This window comes from Saccostrea echinata, unplaced genomic scaffold, assembly GCF_033153115.1.
Source record: "Saccostrea echinata isolate AGI-Se365-2 ecotype Australia unplaced genomic scaffold, CSIRO_AGI_Sech_v1 ptg000002l, whole genome shotgun sequence".
In the NCBI taxonomy this organism is placed as follows: domain Eukaryota; kingdom Metazoa; phylum Mollusca; class Bivalvia; order Ostreida; family Ostreidae; genus Saccostrea; species Saccostrea echinata.
In genome coordinates this window covers 17,031,311-17,045,852 of record NW_026889751.1, presented here as the reverse complement: position 1 = coordinate 17,045,852, position 14,542 = coordinate 17,031,311, and the positions used below count along the sequence as shown (strand labels likewise).

The following is a 14,542-nucleotide window of genomic DNA, read 5'->3' as shown; positions in this document are numbered from 1 at the left end:
ACTTAGCATGGTATTACAAGATATAAAGAAATACCCAAAGAAAGCTTCAAGAACTTTAGTATTGTTCAAGATTTGGTCTTGAATTTGTAATTGTTCCATTCAGCACAAAACAGTCACTTTTGTATCGACTCGTCATAAAAATACACTTTTGAAATACTCCTTAAATACGTATGTTCAGAAAACTTAAAGGTCATCTAGCCTGGTTTCCTTTCCCTAATTTGCTTTGTGTTCTCTGTGACCTTGGCGTGGATGAGCCAAGGAACAAGGAAAACGGACGCCGCGCATATCAATACGGCCAATAATATTTAAATTCCCAAACGCACAATCCATCAAGTATGAATGAAGGGTATATTACAGGGAAACGAACAAAATCAACTGTTTTAACACAAAAATTAAAATAAACATATTGCTTTAAAGAAAATTATTGAACATATTGAATTGACGTGATCTGTCCCTCATCATTTTACCGTTTACCGTATATACTCGCCTATAAGTCGGTTTTTTTGGGAGTTAAACTTTGGTCCAAAACTCTTTATCCGACTTGTACGCGAGTTATAAAATGATTGGTATTTTAGTGGGTTATATTTAGTCCCTCTAATGTAAGCTTAAAAACTACAACCGACTTTTAGGCGGACCGACGTATAGGCGAGTATATGCGGTACTTTCCCGCTGCGTGAAGTCCTGTTTATTCAACCCGGGCTTGTATTGGATAGCATTGCGTCCGTGTCAAAAATCTGACCTTAGGCTGTTATTTCTTAATTTTCTCAGCAACTAAATCTGTTATCTATCAAACCTAAGAGATTTTGGAAGAAATTCTGTGGATTTTTTCCAGTGTAGTTTTAGACTGAATTTAATCAAAGTGGAATTAACGCTAATCTTTATATTACCTATGAGAGTGTTGCGAGACAAATGATTTCAGCAGTGTTGAGGGAAGGATCCAAAACTTTTACAGACTTTAAAAATTAAAGCTTTAAAACATTTTCAGAGAACAATTTGAGGCCCTATTTTTTTTTTTCGGGGGGGGGGGGCATGATTTCAATATCCTACGCGCTCAGTAATAATAATTAATTTAAAATGAAACAATAAACAAATAGGAAATTAAAATAAATGTTCGAATTTGTAACCCTTAATTTGATGGTAGAAGGTATAAGTATGTCATAGGTCACTAATTGTACCCCATTTCATTTACCACGCAAGTAGTGCCAATTAAAAACACAGTTTTTCCCCTTTAAATATGTCTAATGATGTATACGGGGTGGATTGAGCTGATTTTAGGGCATTGAAAGGAGAGTGTGTTGGGAAAAGAATTAATATTGAAATTTAAAATACTGAGAAATGTTGCCTTTGAATGCTTAGTAGGAAGGGTGTAAATAGGTCATGTTTACCTTCTTCTCAAGGGGTAAGTGAAATATGCATCGTATGGGGTACATGTAACTTGCTGTGTCCTTGCACACTATGGATTCTCCTTAGATTCAGAAATATTTAAAGGCTATAATAAAAAAAACCCGCTAAATTCCAAGAAAAATTTAATTAATTCTAAATAAAATTGAAATAAATTCCACATGTAAAAATGTAGAAGAATGCGTGGTAGCAAAATAATTAATCATATCAAAGGAAATAAATGCTAAATTTATCAATGGCATGCGAAGAAAAAAATTGTAAAAGTATTTTTTCCCCTTAGATCCACCTCTCTAAGATTCTGCCATCAATTGTCTCGAATCACTGTCAGGGGAATATCAGTGATTAGCGTTAATAGCACTTGTATTGAGTTCAGCTCACAGCTAAATCGGACGGGATTTCTTGCAATGCACAAGCTGCCCTCTTTGAATTTGTTGATTTTTTTTTAAGGTCATTGAATTTCATTCCATTATACTTACTTGTTTTACATGTACTCTACTGCAATCGCATATGCATAATTCATTAATGTGGCAGTAATTATTGCACTGTTGAATTCTTTTTTCAAGATGTAACAAAAATCCTGAACAGTTATTCTTTTCTAAGAAAATTCATCTATCTATACGGCTACTCCTTTAAGTTATAAAAAGAAAAATTAATAAAATAAAAAAAAATAGCTATTAAAAAAGCAATGTAAATAGAACTTTATTCCGAACTTTAAAAAAAATGAATTTATGAGTACATCATTTTTGACATTTAAAAAAACCTATGCATTCTTTGTGTATTTCTTTATATCTTGTAATACCATGCTAAGCAAAAGAGTGTGAAAGAATTGTTTTCTTCTAATTAATTCTTCTAATTGACTGAATTGCATGGCGACTTCTGCAGGATGGGCAATGCGATATCATTGCCTTTGAGTACCTAAAGCATACATGCTGAGCACATATTGCTGCTAATCGTGAACTAATGGGTTGAAAATCTGACAGCCATCTATACTTGGCTGCGCGGGGTTAATTGTTTTGTGTAATAGAGAATAGAGAAAGTCATTATAAAGGATACGTTTTTGTACTAAAATAGAATGACCTTGACTATGACAATCGCAATCATCTCGGACATTTCCGGCATAATCGATTGTCGAAAATGTTTGCTAACTAACAATTCTGTTCTTTGAAAATTTTCATAAAAATAATTCTGCCTATATGTGCAGTGTTTAAATATTCAATTATTAAAATTAATCACAAAAAATGGTATCATAAGAAGTTAGATTAGATTAATACTCGAAAAACACTCGGGGAATTCCTTTTTTCTTCTTTCTACTTATCAAATGTACGACTGCCGATATGAGCCTGTTTAAAATAATGGTACACGGCCTCTACCATGTATACCTGTAGTTTTATTTTTTTATATACATGTACATTTCTCTTAATCTGTACATATACACATGTACATGTATACAAAATATAACGTGTTATAATTTCGGAAAAAACACATGGTACATGAAAAAATCTTATGTTTAATTTTTTTGTCTATCATTCTTTCATTAATTTTTGCACTTGACATCCGATACTCCGCAAAGAATACAGCTAGGAAAGGTAGACACCGGTATATAGAAAGCAATTCGAAGGTGGATATTTTTTTCTTTAGTTTTTAAATTGATGTACAATATATTCGAGTTTTAAAGTCAATAATACGTTCTATCAATATTGCTTTTCATTACTATATATTTTTTTTCTCTCTTTTTCAACCTAAAGTTATGTCAGTGTAGATTGATTGATTGATTATTATTTTCACATCTTTGAAACCACATATTTAGTAAAGTAATAATAACTGCCATATGAAAAGATGATGCATATGCAACTGCAGTAGAGTATATGTAAAATGTCACCAAGTTTTAAGAAGGGCGACCTGTGCTTTTTATAGATCAAGACATGGATGCTGAGAAAATGTAGAAAATATTTTAGCTTAGGTCAGATTTATGACATGACCGCAATGCTATCCAATAAAAGGGTTGATTAACATCTGGAATTCACGCAGCGGAAGAGTAAACAGTAAAGTGATGAGAAACTGATCACCTAAATTTTTTTTCTCGCAACCACCCATTGATAAATTCACTCATTTTCCTTGAAAGCAATGTGTCCATTTCCCTGTAATATACACTACATGATGAATAGTGAGTTGGGAATTTAAATATTATTGGCCGTATTGATATGGCCGGTGTTCATTTGCCTTGTTCCCTGGCTCATCCACGCCAAAGGTCACACAGAACACTAAGCAAATTAGGGAAAGGAAACCAAGCTAGATGACTTCTCAGTTTTGTGGACGCAAGTACTTTAAGAATGTTTCAAAAGTGTACTTTTATGGACGATTCGATACAAAAGAGACTGCTTAGTGCTGGAACTGAACTACAAATGCAAGTCCAAATCTTGAACAAACAAGGTAAATATACAATTTAATATATGTCATGATATATGTATTTTTTAGGTTTAATAACTGAAGCTGAAATGTTAAACTTTAACCAACATTTAGGTTGCAGTAAAACATATGCTATGCTATCAGTTACCTCTCTCACTTTCCCTTAAAAAAAGTCCATGATGGACCTAGAGGGCATCAGTAATACATGTACAATACAATACTATAATAAGTAACTTTTTTGATTATCTTATGTAGATCCATATCACGAATGAGCATTATTATCAGAAACATGTATAAATGGATGTGTGTATATGAGTGTGTGTTGGGGGGGGGGGGTGTCTTTAGATGAATGCAATTTCCATGCAATATAAACAGAAAGACTGTTTTACAAAAATTCGGGAGCAGGCACCTGCTGATCTACTCTAGTGCGTAATATTAAACCAGTCATATCTGTCATGAAATCATATATAAATGCCTAAGGCTTTGGAAAATTGAAGTTTATGAGATTTAAAATTTTCATCCATAGGTCGGCTATGGATTGGTTCAGAATATGGTTGCCTGATTTCCGTTGGAAAATGCACTCTACAATTTGTCTATTGTATCAGCCAAGAGAAAAGCATAGTATTGGAACTTCGGTCAAAGATATTAAAGGAGGACGCTGTTTAAATAAAGAAAGTGTAACGGGACACAAAGAAATCTTATACCTTTAACAGAGAAAGAAAGATGTCAGAGGTTTTTTTATGTTTTTGTATGTTTTTCTATGTTTAGAAGGTTTAATATTATGTTAACTTTAATATTTAGCTTTTCCAGCTTGCATGATATTAAGATAAAAGTATCGTTTGTGATACAAAAATAATATATTATTGATATTCTTTGATATGAAATTTACCCCGAGTCTTTTTGTCATCAAGATGTAATGTATGATTTTCTGTAAACAATATATACAGAATTAGTTTATTTTATGAGAGGAAATTTACCTTGAAAAGTTCTGCTTTTTTCAAAAAGTAATATTTGATTTATTCTTTGAATTATATAAACTGCATAATTGACATTCTTTGGGGGGGGGGGGGATTTACCCCGTAAAGTCTTCCTATCATCGAGTTGCAGTGTTTGGTCATGCTTTGAATAATATAAACTGTACTATTGATACTCTTTGGGAGGGAGGGATTTACCCTGTACATACGTGCTATTTTCAAAGTTTAATGTTTGTTTTTTCTAAGTATGATGTAAACTGTATCAGTAATATTTTTAGAGGAAATTTACCCCGTAAATTTTTACTACCTCCAAGATATTGCAAAGCATAAATTCTGTATCAGTGATTTTCTTTGGGGGAAATTTACCCCGTAAAGTCTTGCTATCTTAAAGATGAGTGTTTTGCTTTGAAATACTGTATTTAAAAAATTTTTAGTGTCATTTTTAATAGGAAAATTACCTTATAGATTGCTGCCATCTTATAGATGTTCGCGAATCAAAATTACTGTTTCAGTGATTTCTTTGGGGGGAAATTTACCCCGTAAAGTCTTACTATCATCAAGATGGTTGTCTTTGCTTTCAACACTGTATATAAACTGAATCAATGTCATTTTTGAGAGGAAATTTACCCTGTAGAGTTTTGCAATTTTGAAAGTGTAATGTTCGCTTTTTACAAGAGTAGTGAATACTGTATCAGTGATACCTTCTTTGGGGGGAAATTTACCCCGTAGAGTTTTACTTTCTAAAGGATTGTTGCTTTTGCTTTGAATTAATATATGGAAACTGTATCGATGTTATTTTTGGGAGGCAGTTTACCCTGAAGACTTTTGCTATCTTTAAGATGTTGTGAATCATAAAAAACTACATCAGTTATTTTCTTTGGGGGGAAATTTACCCCGTAAAGTCTTGCTATCTAAACGATGGGTGTTTTTGCTTTTAATTACTGTATATTAACTGTATCAATTTCATCTCTGAGAGGAAATTTACCCTGTTGAGTTCTGCGATTTTCAAAGTGTAATGTTCGCTTTTTCTTCGTATAAGATAAACTGTATCAATAATTATTTTAAGAGGAAATTTACCCTGTAGATTTTTGTTACCGCCAAGATATTGTGAAGCATAAATTCTGTATGAGTGATATTCTTTGGGGGGAAATTTACCCCGTAAAGTTTTGCTATCTAAAATATGGTTGTTTTTGCTTTGAAATACCGTGTATAAATTGCATCAATGTCATTTTTGAGAGAAAAATTACCCCGTAGATTGTTTGCGAATCATAAATACTGTATTAGTGACTTTCTTTGGGGGGAAATTTACCCCGTAAAGTCTTGTTATCATCAAGATGGTTGCTTTTGTTTTCAAACACTGTATATAAACTGAATCAATGTCATTTTTGAGAGGAAATTTACCCTGTAGAGTTCTGCAATTTTCAAAGTGTAATGTTCGCTTTTATAAGAGTAATGAATACTGTATCAGCTAATGATATTCTTTGGAGGGGAAATTTACGCCGTAAAACTTACTATCTACAAGATTGGTGTTATGCTTAGAAATACTGTGTATAAACTGTATCAATATAGTTTTTGACAGAAAAATTACTCTGTAGATTGTTGCCATCTTCACGATGTTTGCGAATCATAAACACTGTATTAGAGATTTTTTTTTGGGGGGGGGGGGGGATTTACCCCGTAAAGTCTTGCTATCATCAAGATGGTTGGTTTTGCTTTCAAACAATGTCATATTTTTGAGAGGAAATTTACCCTGTAGAGTTCTGCTATTTTCAAAGTGTAATGTTCGCTTTTTATAAGTGTAGTGAATACTGTATCAGTGATATTCTTTGGGGGGAAATTTACCCCGTAAAGTCTTGCTATCTAAAAGATGGTTGCTTTTGCTTTGTATTACTTTAGGTACTGTTTCAATGTCATTTTTGAGAGGAAATTTACCCTGTATGTTTTTGCTATCTTTAAGATGTGAATCAGTGATTTTCTTTCGGGGGAAATTTACCCCGTAAAGTCTTGCTAAATTGTCAATAGTTCCTCCAAATATTTAAATTTCAGTTTATTTGTGACACTAGATCGTGTATCCATTAGAAAAATGCTGATTTTTCACAATCTTATGAATAAATATCTTATAAAACTGTGTTTTTTATTAGATTTTGTCAATACTTGAGGGCAAAATGCCTAAAACAGAAAAAAGATTTTCTGTTTTGATTTTGGAATGCGTTATATATATTTATCTCTTCAAGTAATAGAAGCAATAGATATATGTGTCACATTTCATCTGATTCATTTCATAACGTAATTTTAGATGTAGGGTTGCCATTAAGGCTCAAAGAGGAAGTTAATTTAAGCGGATCGTGCATCATGATCAGAAATTCTCATTGCATTTTGAAAAGAGACAAATATATTCAAATACAGAGTAGATTTCCGTTATATTGAAATGTTGTTGCTTCTTTTGATACACTTGTTGTATTTTGCAAGAATACCTCCATTTTCTAATTCCTTCTCAAAAATAACTGTGGAAAGTATTTTCAGGTATCTTGTGCAATATTTCAACGTTCCAGTGTGAATATTCATTGTACCACCAAAATCAACACTGTCGTTTCAAAGAAGCAGAACATCAATGGCAGGGTGTTTTCGGTTGTAGATTTTGTCGGATTTAATTAAGAAAATCATATGTTACTATCGATTCAGGTGTTTTCGCTGATAGTTTTCGTGATAATTCTGGAAATATGGTCGTAAAAACGAGAATGCTTTCACCTCTGCCAATTCCATCGTCTCTGTCCAGTACTGATATCACTTCCGCTTCGCCAGAATCTTATCTATCTATCTACATTAAAAAACATGTTTCTAACCAGGATCCAAACACCAAATCGTCTTAATTCTAGAGAAGCATTGCTACCAAAAGTTCCCACTTCAATAGATACTATGTTTGTAGAAAGTTCAACCTCACTTTAAGTTTTTACTAAATCCCCAAACGTCAAATTTAATGAAGTTATTGCAGAGCTTAGAATTAACAAATCAGAGTTATCTTCAGTAGTAAGAACGAAATCTTGTGCAAATGACGATAGAGCGCCAGCCCAAGGAACTGGATATTTAGCTGCAGTGGTTATTACGTCAGTTCTGGTTACTATAGCGTTGTTTGATCTCATAAATCTTTTATAAAAGAATCTTCACACGAAAAAAGGTCTGGAGAAAGGACTAAACAAAGATAGCGTGTCCGACAATCTTATTACTACAGGACAAAATATTGGAACTGTGTGAGGATCTTTAAGCTTATATTGTGACACGATAGCGGTGTTTTTCTTTGAAGTTTGCTGTTCAGTATTAGCAATACAGAACGGGACGACAGTGGGCGGAGCGACTTTCCGTTCTGTATTAGCCCTGTATACTGTCTTGTATTAGCCAACTGTTATGTATCTAAAATACAGCACAGTGTAAAAATAAATCTGATTCAATTTATCAAAAGCACGTACAAATAGTAAATGCTGATTTTTTTTCCTATTATAAATTTTAGAGAAATATTTCCTTAGGAATGTAAAATGTCAAAATTTCTCAATCACTTTTAAAAGATTATTCCACACAGAATATACAAGTTATTTTGATCCAAACGAAAAGGAAAATTCGCAATTATAGAAAACTTCCTATGTTGGATAAATTCCTGAAAAACCTGTTTGCTTTCCCTTCTTTTGTGTCCCCTTCAAAATAGTTCACAGATGCAACATACATTAGGTGAACTTCGTACTCCCCCTCCCCTTATTTTCCACTCTTCTCGTGCAAACTCAATCAAGTCTATTTTTAGGTGTTTTTTTTTTTTTAAATTTCATCTTAAATCCTTATCGCCGACGACTGCCGCACATCTCTTTCACATCGTTTTTAATGTTGCATTTGAATTTTATTTGAAAAGACATGAATCCAAGAACACAGACGGACAGGGATGACACAGGTAGGAGAGTGAAATGACCTACCGTGAAATGGTATTGGAGAGAAAAAACCTAGGAGAGAAAGGGTTTTAGAGAGAAATGAGCTGACACCGTAATTTTTTTTGACAAGCAAAATACAAATAATCAAACCATTTCAATGAAAACACATTTCCAAAATTTAGCATGTTGATATACTAATTTAAACATTCTGTAATGACACAGCCAGAATTTCATGATTTCAGGAAGGGTTACATACAATTATTGATATTGATTTTATGTTGTTTGAAGTCCAATTTGAGACCTCTTTCACTCATGTAGATATATCACCTTCCTAAGGTTAAGTACTAGAAAGAACTACGCACGGTAACTCCCGATTCCCGCCTACATTTTACAACCATTTAATTCAATATTGATGACAACATGGCCATAAAATCTTTGTTTAATACAAAGAACAGTTCAATGGTAATTGATTAATTATTTTAATTCCAGTGCTAAATTAGTAAAATATCCCTAATTCCAGCTCTTGAAATAAGGGGGGGGGGGAGGGGGGAGAGACGATATTTTCCACTGAAATCGGGCTATACAGCATCACCATATTCTGAAATAGTCTTGGATATGAATAAATGTTTCTCAAATCTTTTCGTATGTTTAATGCATATAAAATTAAGCATATATATTAGTTAAATATAATGTTTCAGTTGTAAATCACTTGGAAATTGCTGAAAAAATAAGAATTTTTGTCGTTTTTTGTATATAAACATATGTCCCCCCCCCCCCCGTGAAACACAAAAAGCTTTGGTATGAATGTTTGAAATAACAGTCCATATTACCCGTAAAAAGGAATTTTTGTTTCACGGGGGGGGGGGGAGATGTTTTAAAAATATTTTCCGTTTTCCGTTGATTTTTATAGTGAAAAACACGAGTTTTACCAAAATTTTAGAGTTATCTCTCGTGGTTTTCCCAAAGAAGCAATGTTTTATGAAAATCCATATAAATATCAATACAAATATTAAAAATCATTCGAATATCTTGACTTGGAGGTAGGCGGGAGAACAATACTATCGTTCGCAGTTCTTTGACATATACATGGCGCTTATAGCCAAAGCAATGAGTTTCCTTATCCCATCAACGCCTTCATGAAATATTCCTTTGTTTTAAGCATCTGTAAGACACATAAATATTTGTCATCTTTTATTATAATTATTTATTATAATCATCCTTTAATTTATTTATTATAATCATCCTTTAATGACCCTTTTCAGTTTGAGAAGGTTTAAATAGGGAAGAGCAGTAAATTTAGGCTCTTTGCCAAAAAATGTGAATCATACAACTTGATTCTTTTTATTCCTCATACAAGAAGTTTTTAAATGCCCATTCTGATTTAACGGGCTTAAAGGTTTAACAATGTGATAAAATCTTGTAGTGTAAAGATTTCTTTTACAAGATAGCCATGAAAAAGCCGCAATGTCAGAAAGATTCTTCGACTATTTTTTTAGTATGATAAACAACTGAAAAGGCTACCATCAAAACAGAAACCAAGGAAATGAACTAACAGATGCCACTTAAATACAGAAGGTTTGGTTTGGTAATCTGTTTTGTTTTGAAGATAACGGATCGACTAATTCAATCTGAAAGAGGAAGGTCTTGATAATTTTGAAAAAAGTCGTCCTTCAAAATGATGAACATAAATAAACTCTTATTCACTGGTAAGAAAATAAATAATCTGACCTTGACATGTGGAACATCCTCAACAATTCTTCACATGAAGTAGAGATTTCTGAGTCTGGGTATTTTTTAATTTATAATTCAATTTCATTCTTCTTCTTCTTATTATTATTGTTTTTGGTGTTGTTGTTATTGCCAATGTTTTGTCGGTGAAGAGAAAATTAATAGCTTTCTGGTCATTCTGAAATAAATACTCTGTCTTGTGAAGGCTTAAAAATACATTTATCTTACCTTGAAACGACGATTCTTGGACTAAAAAATAGTCTAACAAATAAATATAAATGTAGTTCATTCTCCGTTATAACTAAACATTTTATTGATAGCTCTGCTGATCCTCGCAATACAGAATGATCTTGTTTACATGTTTCTTTTTCTAATGTCTCGTGCATGCTTCATGGTTTTTCTGTATTATCATGAAATTGAAACATAAGTTATGTAGTCCTGATTTAACATACATAAACAGAGTATCACTGATGTCCTTTGTAGTTTTTTGTTGATATGAAAAGCGCCTATTTGAGAAAAAAAAATCATGTTTTTTTTTGTTTTTTTTTTTTTTTGTTTGTTTTTTTTTTTTTTGGTCTTTTTGGCTGCAACTAAATAACCAGTCAATCGATTGGAAAGTGTTGCAGCTTATATATTGGCAATTCCATATCCGATTGTCAACCCTACTTTTTCACAATTATGATAATACTTGTAGATAAAAAGAAGTTAATTTAAATCCCTATTTGAACCAGGAAGCATAAAATCTTACATGTATAAACACAGGTAAGTTGGTCATGTGACTGGATACATAGCGACAAATTATGTTTGGATTTTTAAGCAGATCGTTATGAGAGCTGTTATACTTTCAGACGTAAGGTAATATTTGCACGTATAAGTTACATCACATGATAAAGTTTTCTTTTTTCTTGAAATCTTTCTATAAAAAAATCTAAATGTACATGATTTGTTCAAATATTTAAATAACAACGTCACTGGAATGTGCTGAACTTTGTTCGAAGAACAAAAACTCAATTGAAAAAAATTCATCCAAATATGGAATCAATGAAAGTACCTCAAAGTTTGGATTAAATTAAACCACCATTTCTTTCATCTTGAAAATTGATCTCTGAGATGAAATGAACCTTGCAGACTATTTATGTTTATGTCATTTTGACAATACAAACTACAAAACATGTATTTTTTTAATATAATAATTATTTTTTGGTGTTTTTGGTGTTGTTTGATGAAAATACCATGCAAATCAGAAATGTCTGGCCCATTCTGTCACAATCTATCTTGAAATATTTTCGTTTTGAAAATCAACATTTATCAGGCTCTACAAATCTTTTAATGAAATATGGAGATAACGAACAGTATTCAAGATCAAAATCTATTCAAACAATACACGTCAGGAGCTGAGCAAATTCCACAATAGTATTAAGCTTTCTTTGTAAAAAGAGAATTTATGTATTGAAGATACACAGTTCAGTACGTTACATAATTCATGTACATACCTGTGTTTTAAATTTTGTTTGTGAGCTTACCTACCAATCGCAAAATTTATTCTTTATTTCAGAAACACAAGTAGTTAAATCATGGACCCACGTAAAAGTGCCCAGGATGTGATGCAGTGTGACTTATGTGCAACTGCCTTTGTACAAATGCACTGTGATATTTGCCTTGTCAACTTGTGCAAGGGTTGCGTGGGAGAACACTTTTCTGCTGACCTTTCAAAACCTCATAAAATTGTTGATTTCAAAGACAGAAAATCCTCTCCTCTCTATCCTGGTTGTACATCTCATGTTAAAGAACGATGTAAAATGTACTGCAATCATTGTTATGTTCCTGTCTGTACCAAGTGCCTTGCATCTAATCAACATCTAGGTCATAAACTATCAGAAGTCCTGCAAGTTGTTGAGGAAATAAAAGGAAAACTAACCAAAGATCAAGCTGAATTAAAGGAAGTTATTTATCCAACTTACCAAGAAATTGTCTCCGACATACAAAACAGAATGTGTCAGTTAGAAAATGAATAATTATGCAGATCTCTCAACAACCATATCAAAGCAGGGAGAAATCTGGCACAATGAAATTGACAAACTTGTTAATAAACTTAAAGCTGAAATTGATGTAAAGAAAAGCATAATGATACATATTCTACAAAAACATCTTGATTATGTAAAAAAGATCACTTTTGAAATCAAAGAAGGAATATATTTAATAGACATTGCTGTCGAGTCTCATGACATTTCCAAATTATTTATAGATACTTTCAATATAGACACGTATAGACAACTACCACATAAAATTCTGCTTTCCTCACCCACATTCATCCCAGGAAGAATCAATGGGGAACAACTTTCTAAGGTGTTTGGGGCTTTATCAACAACTACTTTCCGAGAAAAAAATGAGTACAGCATGAAAACAAGTGAAAAGCAACTAGAAATCAGATCCACTCCTTCACTCAAACAACTGCTCGAGGAACCAGAGACTATCATTACCATAAACACTGGGTATAACGATTATATACACAGTGTTGCCTGTAACAATGATAAAGAAATTTGGACAATTGGAGATAACAATACTGTAAAACTCTTCAGCATCAAACAAGGATTACAACTTAAGTCAATCACAATTAATTCAATGACTACAATATTCTACATCTCATTAACAAACACTGGAGATCTTCTTTATGTTGATTATGAGAATAAAACTGTTAATATTTTGAAGAATGAAGACATAGAGGAGGTGATACGACTACAGAACTGGAGACCCCTGGGTGTCTGCACCAGCTGCTCTGGTGACCTTCTGGTTATTATGGACAGTGATGATAAAAAACAATCTAAAGTTGTCCGTTACTCTGGTTCCACACCGAAACACACAATTCAGTTTGACGATTTAGGGATTTCTCTATATCCATCTCGTGGATTTTTAATAAAATACATAACTGAAAACAGAAACTTAGATATCTGTGTGGCTGACACAGGAGCTAAAGCAGTTGTGGTGGTCAATCAGGCCGGGAAACTGAGGTTTAAATACACTGGACATACTCCTGTTGAAAAGAAAACATTCAAACCACGAGGAATCGCTACAGACAGTCATAGTCACATCCTTACAGGGGACTCTAATAACCTCTCTATCCACATCATAGACAAAGATGGACAGTTTCTCCGTTATATAGACTGTGTTTCAAGCAAACCCCGAGGACTCTGTACAGATAAAAGTGACAATCTATTTGTTATTCAAAGTATTAATGAACAGCTCATGAAAATCAAATATCTGCAGTGAAATTGTCCACAGTTTAGTACCTACACTGTAAAGGTGGTGTATTTAAAGGATTGCTTGAATATTTTGTAGATTAGTAGCGCATCAAATCCTTTGTTGGTGTTAAGTAATGTCTAAATTTAATTACTGATGTTTGAAATATTAATTTAATATCATGAAAATTGTTTTGACCTACCTCTTTTTGATTCTGCGTTTTCCGATAATACAACGGAGAGTGCAAAACCTAAATCGTTCTTTTGTGGACAGTGTTGATTTGTTTTTTGTTTTTGTTTGTTTGTTTGTTTTTTTGTAAAAAATCAATTTCAACTTAATTCATCAGCTAATTTCATATCCATTGAAACTGAAAAAAAATGTATAAATTAATGTAACAAATAACAACACATTTCGTCAAGAAAAAACATAGATACTATTAATGGTAACTTATTGCTATCCCATTTAGCATCCTTGTCTCCCCTGTAAGTTTTAATCTGAAATAAATGGAGCATAAAGCCTCTAGCTACTCTCACCACAAACTCAGTTGACATTATATCATTGACTGTGACCAATTAGATATAAAATCCCCCTTCAACTATAATACATTAAAAGGTTCTTTGCATTGCCTTGCGTTGTTATTCTCAAAGATCATACCCAACCAAGCATCTGTTTTTTCCAAAATTAATCCTCAGACCCCTCACTGCGCTCAACATCATGGTCACCTAACTTTCACTCATCAATCAAACTCAAGAATTCATTTCTTTTCGATGTTTTGCATTTTGCATACCCCGATTTAGTGGTTCAATGCAAAAAAGAGTAATACATGTCTTTGAAACTTCATAGTAAAGTCTTTTGACTTTATTATATTATTTATGTGGACGAAGT

At 32.7% G+C, this 14,542-nt stretch overlaps 1 protein-coding gene across 1 annotated transcript; it reads left to right on the top strand.

Annotated features, from left to right (window-relative positions):
* Positions 1-12,427: 12,427 nt before the first annotated feature.
* LOC133178070 (tripartite motif-containing protein 2-like) lies at positions 12,428-13,777 on the top strand. The gene has a single exon (XM_061312837.1). The coding sequence runs from the start codon at positions 12,428-12,430 to the stop codon at positions 13,685-13,687; it is 1,260 nt and encodes a 419-aa protein (XP_061168821.1). The 3' UTR covers positions 13,688-13,777.
* The last annotated feature ends 765 nt before the right edge of the window (positions 13,778-14,542 follow it).